Here is a 15,881-nt window from a genome sequence, read left to right as displayed (position 1 = left end):
CTTAAAATTTTAAAATGAACTGTCGTTTGCCTAATTGCTTTACACTTAAAAACCTCAATTTGATCTGGAGAAGTTTAACCATTTGAATCCTCAAAACTTTTTTTGGAACATTTTTTTTTTAATAATTTATTCCTGTCATTAAATATATATATATATATATATATAGTATAAAATCAAATGACTAGAACTATCAAATAGTTATACATCTGTATGATCTCCATAATGGGGCTCACAAAATAGTAGTCTTGTATTTTACAAAATATTATGTTGCATTGCTAAAAGATGCCCATAACACGGGATTGCACAAACCATGTTAATAGCATATAGTCTTGTTGCGTAGAGTCTTGGTAGTGGCAAAGAGTACCCAAGTCTCTTCATTACTTTGTTTCAATGCATTCTTAGCTGCACATTCGTATCTCGACATTTTCACTCCTTCGTGTGACTGAGCGTGCATGAGAATAAAGAGAGAAATTTTAGTACAATTGTTAAAACAGAAATAAATATTTGATTTTTTTACATTTCGAAAGAGTCGTACTATTTTCAATAATTCTTAAATAGGGGATAAATCATTTAGTACTTAAGAATAAAATGGACCCAACTAGTTGAAGTAGCTTTCAAAGACATGATTATGGAGCTCACAGAAATCCCTTGTCTTGAAAACTTTTGATGCAGTCATCAAACATTTGATCAATTGTCTTTAAAGGCGGGAGGCCCAACTGAATAATCTTGTTACTATTCATGCTGTGCGGATTGTTATTTCCTTTTTGGTTGTTACACCTACACACAAGTAGTAAACACTTATATAAGCACCCTATTTTAATACTGTGTTTGGATTTTGAATTTATAGAAAGAATTCGTGAGCCAAAAGAAAAAGTAGAGAGAAAGTGAATGCAATTGAAGGTAAAATTTAATAACAATAAAGTAAATTTAATGTCTCACTTGTCTTCAAATGGGTAGGATGGATATTTGGCCCTAAGCATGTCAATGATCTCTGACCAGTGAGCTACTGAGCTGGAACATATGAGCCTGCCTGATGCTTTGCTTTCCTCCATTGCCAAGATATGTGCAGCAATCACATCATCTACGTGCACAAACCCTATTGTCAAATTTGAGTATTCTCCTTTCAAACCTGATCAAAAGTTAGCACAAGTATTAGAGCAAATTGCAGAATTAAGATGGGCTTTGTGGCTGGTCTAGATGTTTGATTTGGATACCTTTTTTAATAATTTTTTTAGAAAATTAAACAAAAATGTACAAAGAAACATACAGGGTAGGAACCCCTCAACTTCCAATGTTGCTACAACTAGGATTACATCCATCTAAGGCATTTCATTCGATTGAATTACACGAGACTATTAGCTTCGAGACTTTCATTCACTAAGAATTATGTATGTTATCCCACCTCCCACCAAATTTAATTCATTCATATTGGTAGACTTGGCGTGTTACACCAACCCAAGAGGATAGGACCAAGAATACTCACAATCACTGAATAATTGAATATCTTAAGATGTGTTAATCTCAAGACAATAATTTAATTGATGTAAATGTTTTAGGATAGAGCAAAATTGAAGGATAGAAAGCCCATGGCCACATTTCAAAAGAAAATGTTGTGAATAAAAGGACAGATTGTTAAAAGTGACAGTAGCTAAGCAATGTTACTTTGTAAAAAAATCAAAATCAAAATTATAGATCATTGATGTGTACAACCTTTAACTGTGTCCAATATAAATTGGAGTGTACTGGTTGGTTTTGGAGCAAGCAAGGGACCAACTACAAAAGAGGGGTTCACCACCACTAGATCAATTCCACTTTCCTCTGCTACTCTCCATGCCTCTTTCTCTGCTGTAGTTTTGGCATAGGCATACCACAGCTACATGCAACCAAAAAAATATATTCAACAATCTCAGTAACCAATATATATATATATATATATTTAAAAAATGCTATTGATGTTCTGGTTGTTGGGCAGAAAATATTTTCTGAAAAATGTTTCACTTTTTTTTTGACATTTGGTATGATGAAAAACAAAAATTAACAAAAATTGTTTTCCGTAAATAATAGAAAACAAGTTTATTTGAATTGTGGGCATGGGGTTTTTGAGGCATGGGGTTTTTGAGGCCGTCATTTCTGCAATAGTGGACCAACGGTATTCTGAGGGCAACCGGAAGTTCAAAAGAGTTTGATTGATTCTAGGAGTCATTACCCGAATATAGGTCTTGGGAAGCCATACATATGCACCTCCAAGGACAGGCACTAGTACCATTATTGCTCAAGAATAATGCTTGGGACCCCCTTTTGGGGGTCACCCCCTCACCCCCCCTTTGCCACGTGGCGGGTGTTGATTGGAGGAGTAGGAAAAAAAAGAAAAAGAAAAAGAAAAAGAAAATGTAACCAATGAGAGAGAGAGGGGGTCAAAGGGGGTGAGAGGAAAAGGGGGGATGAATCATTGTTGTATTACTCAAAGAGAGAAGTTTGGGGGCCAAATTACTAAATGGGAAGGTGTTAAGCACCTATTTAGCCTAATCAGGTGATTAATTAGTCTACTTGACATGATTTTTATTGCATAATAAAACTAAAAATAAACTTAAACACTTATTTACAAAATAGCAATAGGTAAGTAATCAAAGCATTAAACTAACTATTTACTTGAAAAGGTAGAAGAAAATAAAAATCAATAAAATGTTAATTCCAATATCATAATAATACCAAAATAAAAGCCATAAGAATATGACAAAAGATTAACTAAATAAGCCTAAATCTCATGACACAACATATGTAAAATGAACCATAACATGAAATCCTAAATTCAGGGAAGCTCATATCATGTTCCTAAACATGCAAATCATATCCGTTTACTGGGGATAACTCTTGTTGGGTATACCTCCTTATTGGAGTGTGGGATCCAATTAGTTTTAGAAAAAGAGTTTAATTTGGTTTAGTATTAATTATAATATATTTTTATATATTATATTTAATTTGTGGAGACCCAATTCAATTTAGATACAATTAGAGTTTAATTACAAAAACCCAAGATTCACAACATATATTATAACTAATATATATATATATTGTTTGTCCTTCACCTTTTCCGAAGCACGCAGCGGCAGCAGCGAATTCCTGGGGAAAAGAATGCTTGCCTATCAATTTCATATATAATATATATATTGTTTAGTTCTTTTTGAAGAGGTGCTGCGGCTAATACAGAACAATTTGAAATCAATCAATTCGGTGGAAGTGTTTCGGTGCATCTTCGGCTAGGTGTTTTGGTGAAGTTGATTTGGGTTCGTTTTTTTGGTCTTCTTCAACTCTGATTCTGAAGATTTTGGTTCATCTATTTGGTGAGGTCTTTCCTCTTGTTTATTTGTGATTATTTGGAATTCACCTAAGGGCGGTTTTTGTGGGACCATTAGTGTCTCGTTTGTAATCGTTTGGAACTTATTTGGTTGATAGTGGAATCGGATTTCGATCCCGTAGACGTACCTCACATTGAGGGAACCACGTAAAAATTCTTGTGTTGCTTTTTGATTTAATTTTTTCGTATTAGTTTTTATTCCCATTAATTGATTTACTTGTGGGGAATCATAGATTTTCCCTAACAACTGGTATCAGAACTTACGGTTTATTTGGGTCTAAATCAATGGAGGGGAATGTGGGTCGTATGTCTAGCTTCAATGGAAGCAATTGGGTAACTTGAAAAACTAAAATGGAGGACCTATTATTTTGTAAAGATTTGTATGGGCCTATTAAGGGTGATAGTGGCAAACCCGAGGGTATGATAGATGATGAATGAAATAGGCTTAATCGAAAAGCCGTTGGTGTTATCCGTCAATAGATTGATGACAGTGTGTTTCATCATGTTGCTACTGAAACTTCAGCACATGATTTATGAAAAAATTAGAGAGCCTTTATGATAGGAAATCAGCCACAAATAAAGCTTTTCTGTTTCGTAAGTTGGTTAATTTAAAATATAAAGAGGGTAGCCCTATTCCGAAACATCTGAATGAAATAAAGAGTATTGTTAACCAACTTGCTTCTATGAAAATTGTTTTTGATGATGAGTTGTAGGCTTTGATGCTACTTAGTTCTTTACCCGAAAGTTGGGAGACTTTGGTTGTGACTGTCAGTAATTCGGCGCCCGATGGAGTTGTCACAATGGGCCAAGTCACTAGTAGCCTGTTGAATGAAGAAACTAGAAGAAAATCAGCAGGTTCATCTCATTCAAAAGCATTTGTTGTGAGAGGCCGAAGCAAAACAAGAGGGAGGAGTAAAACTCCTTATGGTCGTAATCAAAGCCGTGATAAATCAAAAGATGGTTCTTTTTCAAAGAAAAACATTGAGTGCTATTATTGCCATGAGAAATGGCACATGAAGCGGGAATGCCGAAAGCTCAAGAACAAGGAGAAAAGACGTGACAAAAGTGTGGATAAGAAGCAAGAAGACACAACAACAGTTACTACCAATGGTGATCTCATGGTCGTTTGTGAAGATGATTGTATCAATTTTGTGGGCCAAGAGAGCAATTGGGTGATTGATTCCGGTACTTCTTTTCATGTGACTTCTCGAGTTGATTTCTTCATTACCTACACCGAAGGAGATTATGGTTTTGTTCGAATGGGTAATGAAGGTTTGTCCAAAATTATTGGTATGAGTGATGTTTGCTTGGAAACAAATTTGGGCTGCAAGTTATTGCTTAAAGATGTGAGGCATGTTCCTGACATTCGCCTCAATTTGATCTCTACTGGGAAGCTAGATGATGAAGGCTTCAACAATAAATTTGGTGATGGAATATAGAAGCTCACAAAAGGTTCTTTGGTGGTGGCTAAGTGTAAGAAGACTCATACACTTTATTCGATGCAAGGAAAAATTTGTAAAGGTATTGTCAATACACTTGAAGATGATACTTCTACCGAATTGTGGCACAAGCCGCTTGGCCACATGAGTGAAAAGGGACTGCAAGTTTTGTTCAAGAAAGAGCTTCTACTCGGTTTGAAAGGTACACATCTTAAAACTTGTGTTCATTGTTTGGCGGGTAAACAATATAGAGTTTCTTTTCATAAAAATGTTGCTTCTAGAAAAGAAAATGTTTTGGAGTTGATTCATTCGGATGTTTGTGGTCCTTTCAAAGTTAGAACACATAGTGGTGCACTTTATTTTGTTACTTTCATTGATGATTATTCAAGAAAAGTTTGGGCCTTTTTACTAAAAACTAAAGATCAAGTTCTAAAAGTATTTAAGCATTTTCAGGCCATGGTTGAAAGAGAAACAGGGCAGAAATTGAAGTGCATCCGATCAGACAATGGTGGTGAATACATTGAGCCATTTGATGAGTATTGTCGCAGCCAAGGTATTCGGCATCAAAAGACAGTTAAGAAGACTCCTCAACAAAATGGAGTTGTCGAGAGGATGAACCGCACCATTGTGGAAAGAACAAGGTGTTTGCTTTCACAGGCTAAATTGCCAAGATCTTTTTGGGGTGAGGCATTGAAGACAGCGGTTGACGTGATCAATTTGTCACCTTCCTATCCTTTGAATGGTGATGTTCCAGAAAGAGTTTGGATCAGTAAAGATGTGTCTTATGAGCACTTGAGAGTGTTTGGTTGCCGAGCTTTTGTTCACATTCCAAAAGATGAGAGGTCCAAGCTTGATAGCAAGTCAAGACAATGTATTTTTCTTGGCTATGGGCGTAATGAATTTGGGTATAGATTGTGGGATCCGGTCGACAAGAAAGTCATTCGAAGCCGTGATGTTGTGTTTCTTGAAAACCAAACAATTGAAGACTTTGGCAAAGGTGATCAACCGGAGTCAAAAACTAGTGATCTCATTGACATGGATCCATCTTCTTCATCTTCAGTTGATGATGAAAATGGGAGAGATGTACAGCCACCTATTGAAGATGCAGAGGATGATGTTAATTGTAATGAAGTTGAGCTAGAAATTGAGGAAGAACATCCAACTCAAGAACCGCCACCACAACTTGAGTTAAAAAAATCTACAAGGGACCGACAACCTTCAAGAAAGTATCCTTCCAATGAATTTGTGTTGATTTCTGATCAAAGGGAGCCGGAGAGCTACCAAGAAGCAATTGAGCATGCAAAGAAAGATGATTGGAAAAAGGCAATGGAAGAGGAATTGAATTTCTTGCATGAAAATCACACTTATGATTTAGCGAAGTTGCCTAAAGGGAGGAAAATTTTAAAAAATAAGTGGGTTTTCAAATTGAAGAATGATGGCAAGAATCTGAGGTACAAAGCACGTCTTGTTGTAAAAGGCTTTGGGCAAAAGAAATGTATTGATTTTGATGAAATTTTCTCGCCAGTTGTAAAGATGTCTTCTATTCGGGTTGTATTTGGCATGGCTGCAAGTATGAACCTTGAAGTTGAGCAACTTGATGTGAAGACCGCATTTTTTCATGGCGATCTTGAAGAAGAAATTTACATGGAGCAGCCAGAAGGCTTTGTGGAAAAAGAGAAAGAGAAATTTGTTTGCAGATTGAAGAAAAGTTTGTATGGCCTCAAGCAAGCCCCGCGACAATGGTATAAAAAAATTTGACTCTTTCATGATGAATAATGATTTTTCTAAAACTACTTCGAACCATTGTGTGTTTGTGAAAAATTTTCCAGATGGTAAATTTATTATTCTTTTGCTTTATGTTGATGGCATGTTAATTGTGGGTCAAGATTCTACCATGATAAACAGGTTGAAATTGGAGTTGAGCAAGTCTTTTGCTATGAAAGATTTGGGACCGGCAAAGCAAATTCTTGGTATGAAAATTGTTCGTGATCGCAAAGAGGGGCTGATTTGGTTAGCTCAAGAAAACTACATTGAGAAAATTCTTGAGAGGTTCAATATGGATAAAGCAAAGTCGGTTGGTTGTCCACTTGCGAGTCACTTCAAGCTTAGTTCGAATCAATGTCCTGCAAGTGAAAAAAACAAAGAAGAGATGTTGAAAGTTCCTTATGCTTCAGCAGTTGGCTCTTTGATGTACGCCATGGTTTGTATAAGGCCGGATATTGCTCACGCCGTTGGTGTGGTGAGTCGTTTTCTCTCTAATCCGAGTAAAGAACATTGGGCAGCGGTAAAGTGGATTCTAAGGTATCTTCGAGGGACTTCGAAGGTGTGTTTGTGTTTTGGAGATGGTAAACCGATGCTTGATGGGTTCATTGATTCTGACATGGCCGGTGATGTTGATTCTAGGAAATCTACTTCGGGGTATTTGATGACTTTTGCAGGGGAAGCTGTGGCATGGCAATCTAAATTACAAAAATGTGTTGCTCTCTCAACTACTGAAGCTGAATTTATTGCCATTACGGAAGCTTGCAAAGAAGAGTTATGGTTGAAGAAATTTTTGCAAGAGTTGGGTTTAAAGCAAGAAAAGTATGTGCTTTATTGTGATAGTCAAAGTGCTATTCACTTGAGCAAAAATTCTACTTTTCATTCGAGATCGAAACACATTGATGTGAGATACCACTGGATTCGTGATGTGTTAGATTCGAAATTGTTGCAACTCGAAAAGGTTTACATGGATGATAATATTTCAGATATGTTAACTAAGACTTTGTTGAGGGACAAACATTTGAAGTGTTGAACTTTGGCGGGTATGGTTGATGTCTCCACCTAAGTCGGTAGGGGGAGAATTGTTGGGTATACCTCCTTATTGGAGTGTGGGGCCCAATTGATTTTGGAAAAAGAGTTTAATTTGGTTTAGTATTAATTATAATATATTTTTATATATTATATTTAATTTGTGAAGACCCAATTCAATTTAGATACAATTAGAGTTTAATTACAAAAACCCAAGATTCACAACATATATATTATAACTAATATATATATATATATATATTGTTTGTCTTTCACCTTTTCCGAAGCACGCAGCGGCAGCAGTGAATTCCTGGGGGAAAGAATGCTTGCCTATCAATTTCATATATAATATATATATTGTTTAGTTCTTTTTGAAGAGGTGCTGCGGCTAATACAGAACAATTTGAAATCAATCAATTCGGTGGAAGTGTTTCGGTGCATCTTCGGCTAGGTGTTTTGGTGAAGTTGATTTGGGTTTGTTTTTTTGGTCTTCTTCAACTCTGATTCTGAAGATTTTGGTTCATCTATTTGGTGAGGTCTTTCCTCTTGTTTATTTGTGATTATTTGGAATTCACCTAAGGGTGGTTTTTGTGAAACCATTAGGGTGTGTTTGGTAACGTTTACGTTTTTAGTTTATATTTACAAAAATTTTATAAACTGGTTTTTATTTATTTTTAGAAAAACATAAACTACAAACGCATTTGGTAATTAACAAAATATTTAAAAATTTTAAAAATATAAAAAAGAGTGAGAAATGACAAGTGGTGGCAAGTGGCTGCGGAAGATGGTGGTGGAAAGTGGTGATGGTGGGTGATGGGTAGCTGGTGGTGATGGGTGGTGGCTAACTGGTGGTGGCGGGTGGGTGGTGGTGGTGGGTGGGTGGATGGGTGACGGTGGCGGGTGACGGGTGGTAAACAGTGGGTGGTGGTGGTGGTGGTGGTGCTGGCGGGTGGTGGTGGCAGGTGGGTGGCAGATGGCCGGTGGTGGTGGGTGGGTGGTGGCAGGTGGGTGACAAATGGCGGGTGGTGGTGGCGGTGGTGGGTGAGTGGGTGACGGTGGCGGGTGGTAGCCAGTGGGTGGTGGTGGGTGGGTGGGTGGGTGACGGTGGCGGGTGGTAGCGAGTGGGTGGTGGTGGTGGTGGCGGTGGCGGGTGGTGGTGGCAGGTGGCAGGTGGTGGTGAGTGGTGGCGGGTGGGTGGTGGGTGGTGGTGGTGATGGTGGGTGGGTGGGTGGATGACGGTGACGGTGACGGGTGGTAGCGAGTGGGTGGTGGTGGGTGGTGGGTGGTGGTGTCAAGTGGGCGGCGGATGGCGGGTGGTGGTGGTGGGTGGTGGCAGGTAGGTGGCGGGTGGTGGTGGTGGTGGGTGGGTGGATGGGTGACGGTGGCGGGTGGTAAGTGGTAGCGAGTGAGTGGTAGTGGTGGTGGTGGTGGTGGTGGTGGGTTGTGGGTGGTGGGTGGTGTAGGTGGCAGGTGGGTGGCGAGTGGGTGGCGGGTGGGTGGCAGGTGGCTGGTGGTGGATGGTGGTGGGTGGTGAGTGGTGGTGGCAAGTAAGTGGCGAGTGGCGGCGGCGGGCGGTGGATAGTAGTGGCGGGTGGTGGCGGGTGGATGGCAGGTAGGTAGTGAGTGGTGGTGGTGGTGGTGGTGGCGGCGGCGGCAAGGGGTGGGTGGTGGTGGCGAGTGGGTGGCAGGTCGGTGGTGGTTGGTGGTGGGTGGTGGTGGTGGTGGCGGGTGGTGGTGGCAGGTGGGTAGTGAGTGGTGGTAGTAGGTGGTGGTGGGGGGTGGATGGTAGTGGCGGAAGACAGTGGTGGAAAATGGTGGCGGGTGGTGGCTAGTGTTGGGTGGTAAAAAAAAAAAAAACTGAAAACTCAAAATGGAAACACATTTTTTGTGTTTTCATTTTTTAACCAAATTTATAAACTGAGACCACTGATTTATAAATCAAAAATTTTACCAAACAAGTTTTTATTTGAGTTTTTAAAATTTTTATAAATATAAACAGAAAACTGAAAACGTAAGTGTTACCAAACGACACCTTAGTGTCTCGTTTGGAACTTATTTGGTTGATAGTGGAATCGGATTTCGATCCCGTAGACGTACCTCACATTGAGGGAACTACGTAAAAATTCTTGTGTTGCTTTTTGATTTAATTTTTTCGCATTAATTTTTATTCCCATTAATTGATTTGCTTGTGGGGAATCATAAATTTTTCCTAACAACACTTACATAAAAACAGTGAGCTAAATCACGAGAGAATGCAAAGACATTCATCCAATGGATTCTTCTAACTCAATTAATACAAAAATAAAAACAGCAAGTTAAAACATTTATCAAAGAAGATATTTTCTACCAAAAATAAATGGGGCATGCGCGTGCACAAATATATGTGATGTTTTAAGTCATAGATAAGTAGGTCAGAGTGTAATTTACATTGTAGCGCTTGCAGTACTCCAGATCACTCCAGTGAGATTCATCAAGAGGAGAAACTTGCTGGACATCATCGCGGTACCTTACTGCAGAGCAGGAAGAGGTGAGCACAACCCTCTTCACACTGCTTGCTTTTGTGCAGGAGCTCAGCACATTCAGGGTGCCCTTTATAGTTGGATCAATCAATGTTTCCTGCAATATAACCACCAAAACATATGAATCAAATTTTGAATGTCCTGAACAAGTACCAACTTAGAACTAATTTGCCCTCCATTTCTTTGACTTTTCAAACATAGTTAACAGCATGAGGAGGGCATTCAGGTAAGTTTTTGAGAATAAATACTTCACCAATATTCCATAAACATTAGAGTGTGTGAATTAGTGGTATTTTAAGAAAACTTTGCCTGAACATTATGATCATCTGTGGCGAATACAGGAGATGCAGTATGGAAGACCCCATCAACACCCTCTATCGCTTTGTCGAAGCTTCCTTCCACCATCAGATCAGCTTTGAAAATCTTTAGCCTCTCCTTTGCTCCACTCAGCTCCCAAAGGAACCCAACCTTTTCCACATTTTCTGTCAACAAAAGAAATAGGCAGTTGAGTTGTAGTAGTTGCGGAGCTAAGCTATAAATTAAATTTGGATAAATTACACTGACCTCCCCTGAGGTTTATGATAATTGCAGACACTCCCCCTTCAGGTTTTTAAAATGACACTTATCTCCCCTAAGTTACCTCCTGTTAAGACACTGTTAATATTGTAGGTGCTTTTACCTTTTTACCCCTCATTTGACATTTCACAATTTTTTACGCGTCTGCTTTGGACCATGGGAAATTACCCAAGCGATCATGCAAAGGTGTCAAGGCGAGTGAAATTTCAAGTTCAAGACTATGAAGACATGTTGACCATTACTAACCGCTATCTTGCGAGAGGAAAAACAAAAAACAAAAAAACTGTCTTCTTTGGATCAAACCACGTTGGCAGCTAGATATATTCAAGACTATCACTTTCAATGACCAAACCCAACAAATTGGAGCAGGAGTTTTATTCTAATTAAATTAAAGGCTAAAATATGATAAGAAAAATGTTATGCAAAAACAATTTTTGTTTCTATAAATTTTCCTATAAACTAATGTAGCATTTTGTAGTTAAATTTTGAAATATGAAACGGGGACCCAATTTATTAATATGATAGGTGCTACGCCAATTTTTTTAATTTTTATTTTCATAGACGAGAGATGTCATATTAATATTACAATTATCGAATTAACGTAATTTTTTCTATTGATGATACACATTGAGAGTCCTACAAAATGAATAGCGCGAATTATTAAAATGGGACAAGTGGTGGATGATCTCACCAGCTCCTCAAATTATTTTCAAATTACAAGTGCAGCTAATGTTATCTCTTACTTCTCTGGAATCGAATAAAGCTTTAGAAGATTAAAGTAATTAGGAACATTTATAGCCCCTAAGAGAGATAGTCAATTTGACAATCATAGTAGAAAAATAATGATGAAATTGTGAATCAGGAAAAAGAAGTGTAATTAATTACAAAAAGAAATTACAATTTTCACCTGTACTATACATAACAGAGTACACTATTACAGAAATATGTTTGGTTTGAGTTTTGAAACAATTTTCTGAAATTTTTTAAAAAAAATAAAAATTAGTTTGACAAAAATAAACATCAAAATAAAATTTTAAAAATTATTTTTGCCTTCCAAAATGATAAAACTACATAAAAATTACAAGTACTTTTGACTTCTTTTGTTTTTTTTAAATTTTTTTCATGAAATTAATTTTTAATTTTTTTGAAAACTTTTGCGAAACAATTTCTGGAAACCAAACGAACATAAGTGACAAAACTTCACCCAAGATGTTTTAAAAGCAAATCTTTGATACAGACAGAACAGAGTAACTAGAAAAACAACAGTCACAAAGTCCAAGAGAGTACCTGGATCTCGAACGGTTGCCCGGACGAAGTGACCTTTTTCGAGCAGGGACTTCACTAGGTAAGCTGCTATGAACCCTGTACCCCCTGTTATGCAGTACTCAGCCATCTCTCTCTCTCTCTCTCTCTCTGATATAATAAGGCTTGCTTTGACATTCTTGCTAGGCTGTATAATCATATAAGACAAAAAATAATTTATAAAGTTATAAAAAAAAAAAAAATTATAAAAGTATCAAACTACCCTATATATAAATAAAAAGTTAAAAAACATCATTTTATATTAAGATCTCGTTTGGGAATAAGTTAATTTAGTAATTTTTTAACTATTTGGTTAAAATGTGAGCTAAAAAAAATTAGTATATTTGAGATAATTTTTTGACTTTTTACGACAAGATGTGCAAAAAGTAGAAAGAAAAGAGAATCTTTGAATTTTTGGCATGGGTTGTTGGTTTTTTGGCTAATTAGTAACTTTTTGACTAAAATGGAGGATTCCCAAATGAGGCCTAAGGATAATTTTGTCATTCCAAAGTTAAAAAGTTAAAAAAGCCAAACAAGAATATCAAACGACTAAAAAAGTCTTAGGATAAAAAAATCAAAAAAGTCAAAAAACTAACTAAAAAAGTCATTGTCAAACGACACCTCTGTTTGGGAAGCCAATCTTCATGTTTTTTTTTGGTGGCCTGGTTTGGCAAATGGTTGTTTTAGTCTAAAAGTCAAAAAATTACTAAAAAAATCAAAAAGCCAATAACTTATATCAAAAAGTTAAAGATTCAATTTTCTCTTTACTTTTTGCACATCTTTTCGTAAAAAGTCAAAAAGTCATCACAAACATACTAGTTTTTTTTACCTCATATTTTAGCTAAAAAGTTAAAAGTTATTAAAATAGCCTGTTCCCAAACGAGGTTAGTCACAAAAAATAAAATAAGTTTTTTAACCTAATAAGACAAAATATCACATCTAATCCATAATCATTACATTCATTTTCTCACAAAAAACCAAAAAAGCCAAAAGCCCTTCTTCCCAAATCAGGCTTTTTAGCCCCAGGCTAAAATAGCCAAAAAGCTAACCCACTTCCCAAACGAAACCTATATATATATATATATATATATGGTGTTTTGAGAACTTGTTTTTTTAGCTTTTTAGTTTTTTCACACAAAAAAAATCAATTTTTTTAGTCAAAAAAGTTATCAAAAAATCAAAAAAATTAAAAAGTCAACTTTTCACTAACTTCTCAAAATATCACTATTGAAAAGTTAGGTGTGAGTTAAAATAATTAATAAAAAAATAGTTAAAATAGTTAATAAGATAAAATATTACATTTAAATTATAATATATTTTTTTTTTTCATAATAATCAAATTAACTACAAAAAAATCATTTATCTTTCTAAACATAATTTTTTTAAATAGGTTAAAATAACTAAAAATTCAAAAAAACTAACTAAAATATCTTATTCCTAAGCAGGGCCATAAACTTCAACCTTGCTTCCGTCTAAGATTTGGAGGATAGTGTTCATAGGGTGGGCATCGGCCCATTAGATCACCGTTTGTTCAGTTTAGTCCTATTTTTTTAGGATTTAAAAAATTATTTTAATTCATAATATCAAGTTATATTAATATTTTTAATCCGATATATTAATGGACTGTATTTGATGTACAAGCACAAAATAATCTTCTCGTATAATCTTGTTGATCAAGTTTACGCTTCCTCCAAACGTCGTCGCTTTACTCCCTAAAAGCACAAACGTGAGTTAGCCGGCGGGTGTGTGCCGAATACCTCTCTGATGCCTAAGTCAGCAAATAAGCAATAGACAAAAGTTCTGTGAATTCAGGAGTCAAAATTGTGATACCTGTCCATTGGTCCTACTATGAGCTTTTATAGATTATGTCTGGCACCATCCTAGTTGGATTCCAACTCTTTTTATAAGAGTCCTCCTAGGAATCACAAATCCCTGACACAATCCTAGTAGAACTCTAACTCTCCTTAGCAAAGTCCTTCTAGGAATTACTTTCCCAAGGATAACGCATATCCTGATAACATCCTACCCACTGCTAGCCAAGTGAGATGGCTTTCCCCTTTGTCTAGGCCGGTGCAACATAACCGAACTAACTTACTTCGGTCACGCCCTCATCTAAGTAATGAAATGGAGGCATCGGCCGAGCTACACCTAGCTCGGTGTAGACGTCCCCAAACGCCCCGGGAGGACGAATCTCGTTTTGTTCATATGGGCTCACTATAGTTCAGGACTCAAATCGTCACGGTTCTTAATCTGATCTCACAATGTGCAATATGAGATTGATAAATCACCAAAGAGTCCAAATCCGACAAATCGTTTTGAAAAACAGATTTTTAGAAAGAAGTGCCAAACATGGATTGTTTTGCCAGATACAGAGTCGCCACCTAAATATTTTTTATAGGAGAATTTAGGAAACCCTGACTCGTTTGCCTAAGGCCACGTGTCCGTCATCACCAAAGTTACATCGGCTCGGGAACTTGGGTACGATTGGGGAAGGTCAGCTATGAGCACCCCCGCTCACCCGATCAAAGATCGGCCTTTACTAACCATGATATCTAGTTTTGAAAACATTATACATTCTTATTCCGGTTATTTAGCTAATCTTACTATGTGATGCGCACAACACAAAAGTATAGACTAGATCGCTTAATTCGGAACAAAGCATCGCATATCCGTTTTGTTTGGAAAATGGTTTGAGGTTTGCTACTCGCAAGTAGGCTAAAACACAGGTTTCGACGAATTATTCCAATTCAAGCAACCCAACCTTCACCCACAGGCATTCAGGCAGTTATATCACATAAGCACATAGCCTCATGGTAAGCATGTTATCATGGCAGTCGCTCACACACATGCAAGGATGCTAAAGCATAAAAGCTTACCGAGTACTCCAAGCCAAAAGAGAAGCTAATTAGAAATCATGCATGAATCCTAACTATGCTGAGATGCCTAATGCAACACATGCAAAAATGCAACTTAAGATAGGCTCGGCTACTCTAAGATGGCATATGAGATGTAACAGATAACATGTATTCAATTTGGAATTGAAATACAATGCAGTTAGCATGATGCGCCGAGCCCGGTGCATGCAAGACAGATGAATAAATACAAACATGCGAGCATAAGTATGCTAATTGAAACATGCCCTAAACTAACCATCATAAGCGAGTAAATAAAAGGGAGAAAGAAGTGGGGGTTGGAAGACATGCATCACACACACGCACGCTTATTACACAATTTGCCCTCTCTCGGAGGGACCGAATGAATAATACAAATTAATCAACTAACAAGCTAATTAATTAATTACAAAATCACCTAACTAATTGACAAATTAATTAAGCTACTGAAAGCAGCAAAATAGCCTCGGGAAGAGGGATGAATGTATGCATGCTCGGCTCTGCTTGAAAATCCATCGCCATGCCACAGTTGCCTCTGTTTGTACTGCTTTATGCCTCTGAAAATTGCATGAGTCCCAAGGTCGGTTCTGGAACACTCCCTGAGCACTATGTGAGGTCACCGGCCAAGAGGAATGGTCACCGGCCATGGAAAAGTGGTCATCGACCAGTTGTGAGGCTCTCGGCCAACAATGGATAGTCGACCGGCACTTAAGATAGCCGACTAGCCATCTCTTCCTGCAGAATTCTGTTTGACAGCAGCAGAGGGCAAATAGACCATGGCAATGCATTTTCAAAGCAATGTATACACAACCACCCTTCCTATCATGTTTAAGACTCAAGGGAGTATGGTACTCGACTCTCGGGCCACCTATTACGCATTTCCATGCATGATGGCCAAAGAGTCAAATGTGCAATTCAATATGGAATGAAATGCACAAAACACATAAAGGGCCCCAACCTCTATTATGATTGATCAAGAGGCAAGGGATGCATGCTCAATGCTATGCAA

The 15,881-nt window shown here is 37.5% G+C and overlaps 1 protein-coding gene across 2 annotated transcripts; it reads right to left on the bottom strand.

Annotated features, from left to right (window-relative positions):
- Nucleotides 1-348: 348 nt before the first annotated feature.
- LOC114288917 (tetraketide alpha-pyrone reductase 2) lies at nt 349-12,177 on the bottom strand. 2 transcript variants are annotated; one of them, XM_082870924.1, is made up of 7 exons: nt 11,967-12,135; nt 10,413-10,585; nt 10,012-10,200; nt 1,711-1,873; nt 940-1,129; nt 640-777; nt 349-442 (listed from the first exon to the last, which is right to left on the bottom strand). In XM_082870924.1, exons 1-7 carry the CDS (start codon nt 12,070-12,072, stop codon nt 427-429), a joined length of 975 nt encoding a protein of 324 aa, XP_082727050.1. In that variant the 5' UTR covers nt 12,073-12,135; the 3' UTR covers nt 349-426. The 2 variants fall into 2 exon arrangements, with proteins under 2 accessions (XP_082727050.1, XP_082727049.1); XM_082870923.1 differs by lacking the exon at nt 349-442 and having other exon boundaries at nt 460-777; nt 11,967-12,177.
- Nucleotides 12,178-15,881: the final 3,704 nt, after the last annotated feature.

This window comes from Camellia sinensis, chromosome 5, assembly GCF_055761805.1.
Source record: "Camellia sinensis isolate YWXY chromosome 5, ASM5576180v1, whole genome shotgun sequence".
Lineage (NCBI taxonomy): Eukaryota > Viridiplantae > Streptophyta > Magnoliopsida > Ericales > Theaceae > Camellia > Camellia sinensis.
The sequence above is the reverse complement of the archived record's forward strand: the minus strand, read 5'-3'. Positions and strand labels throughout refer to the sequence as shown.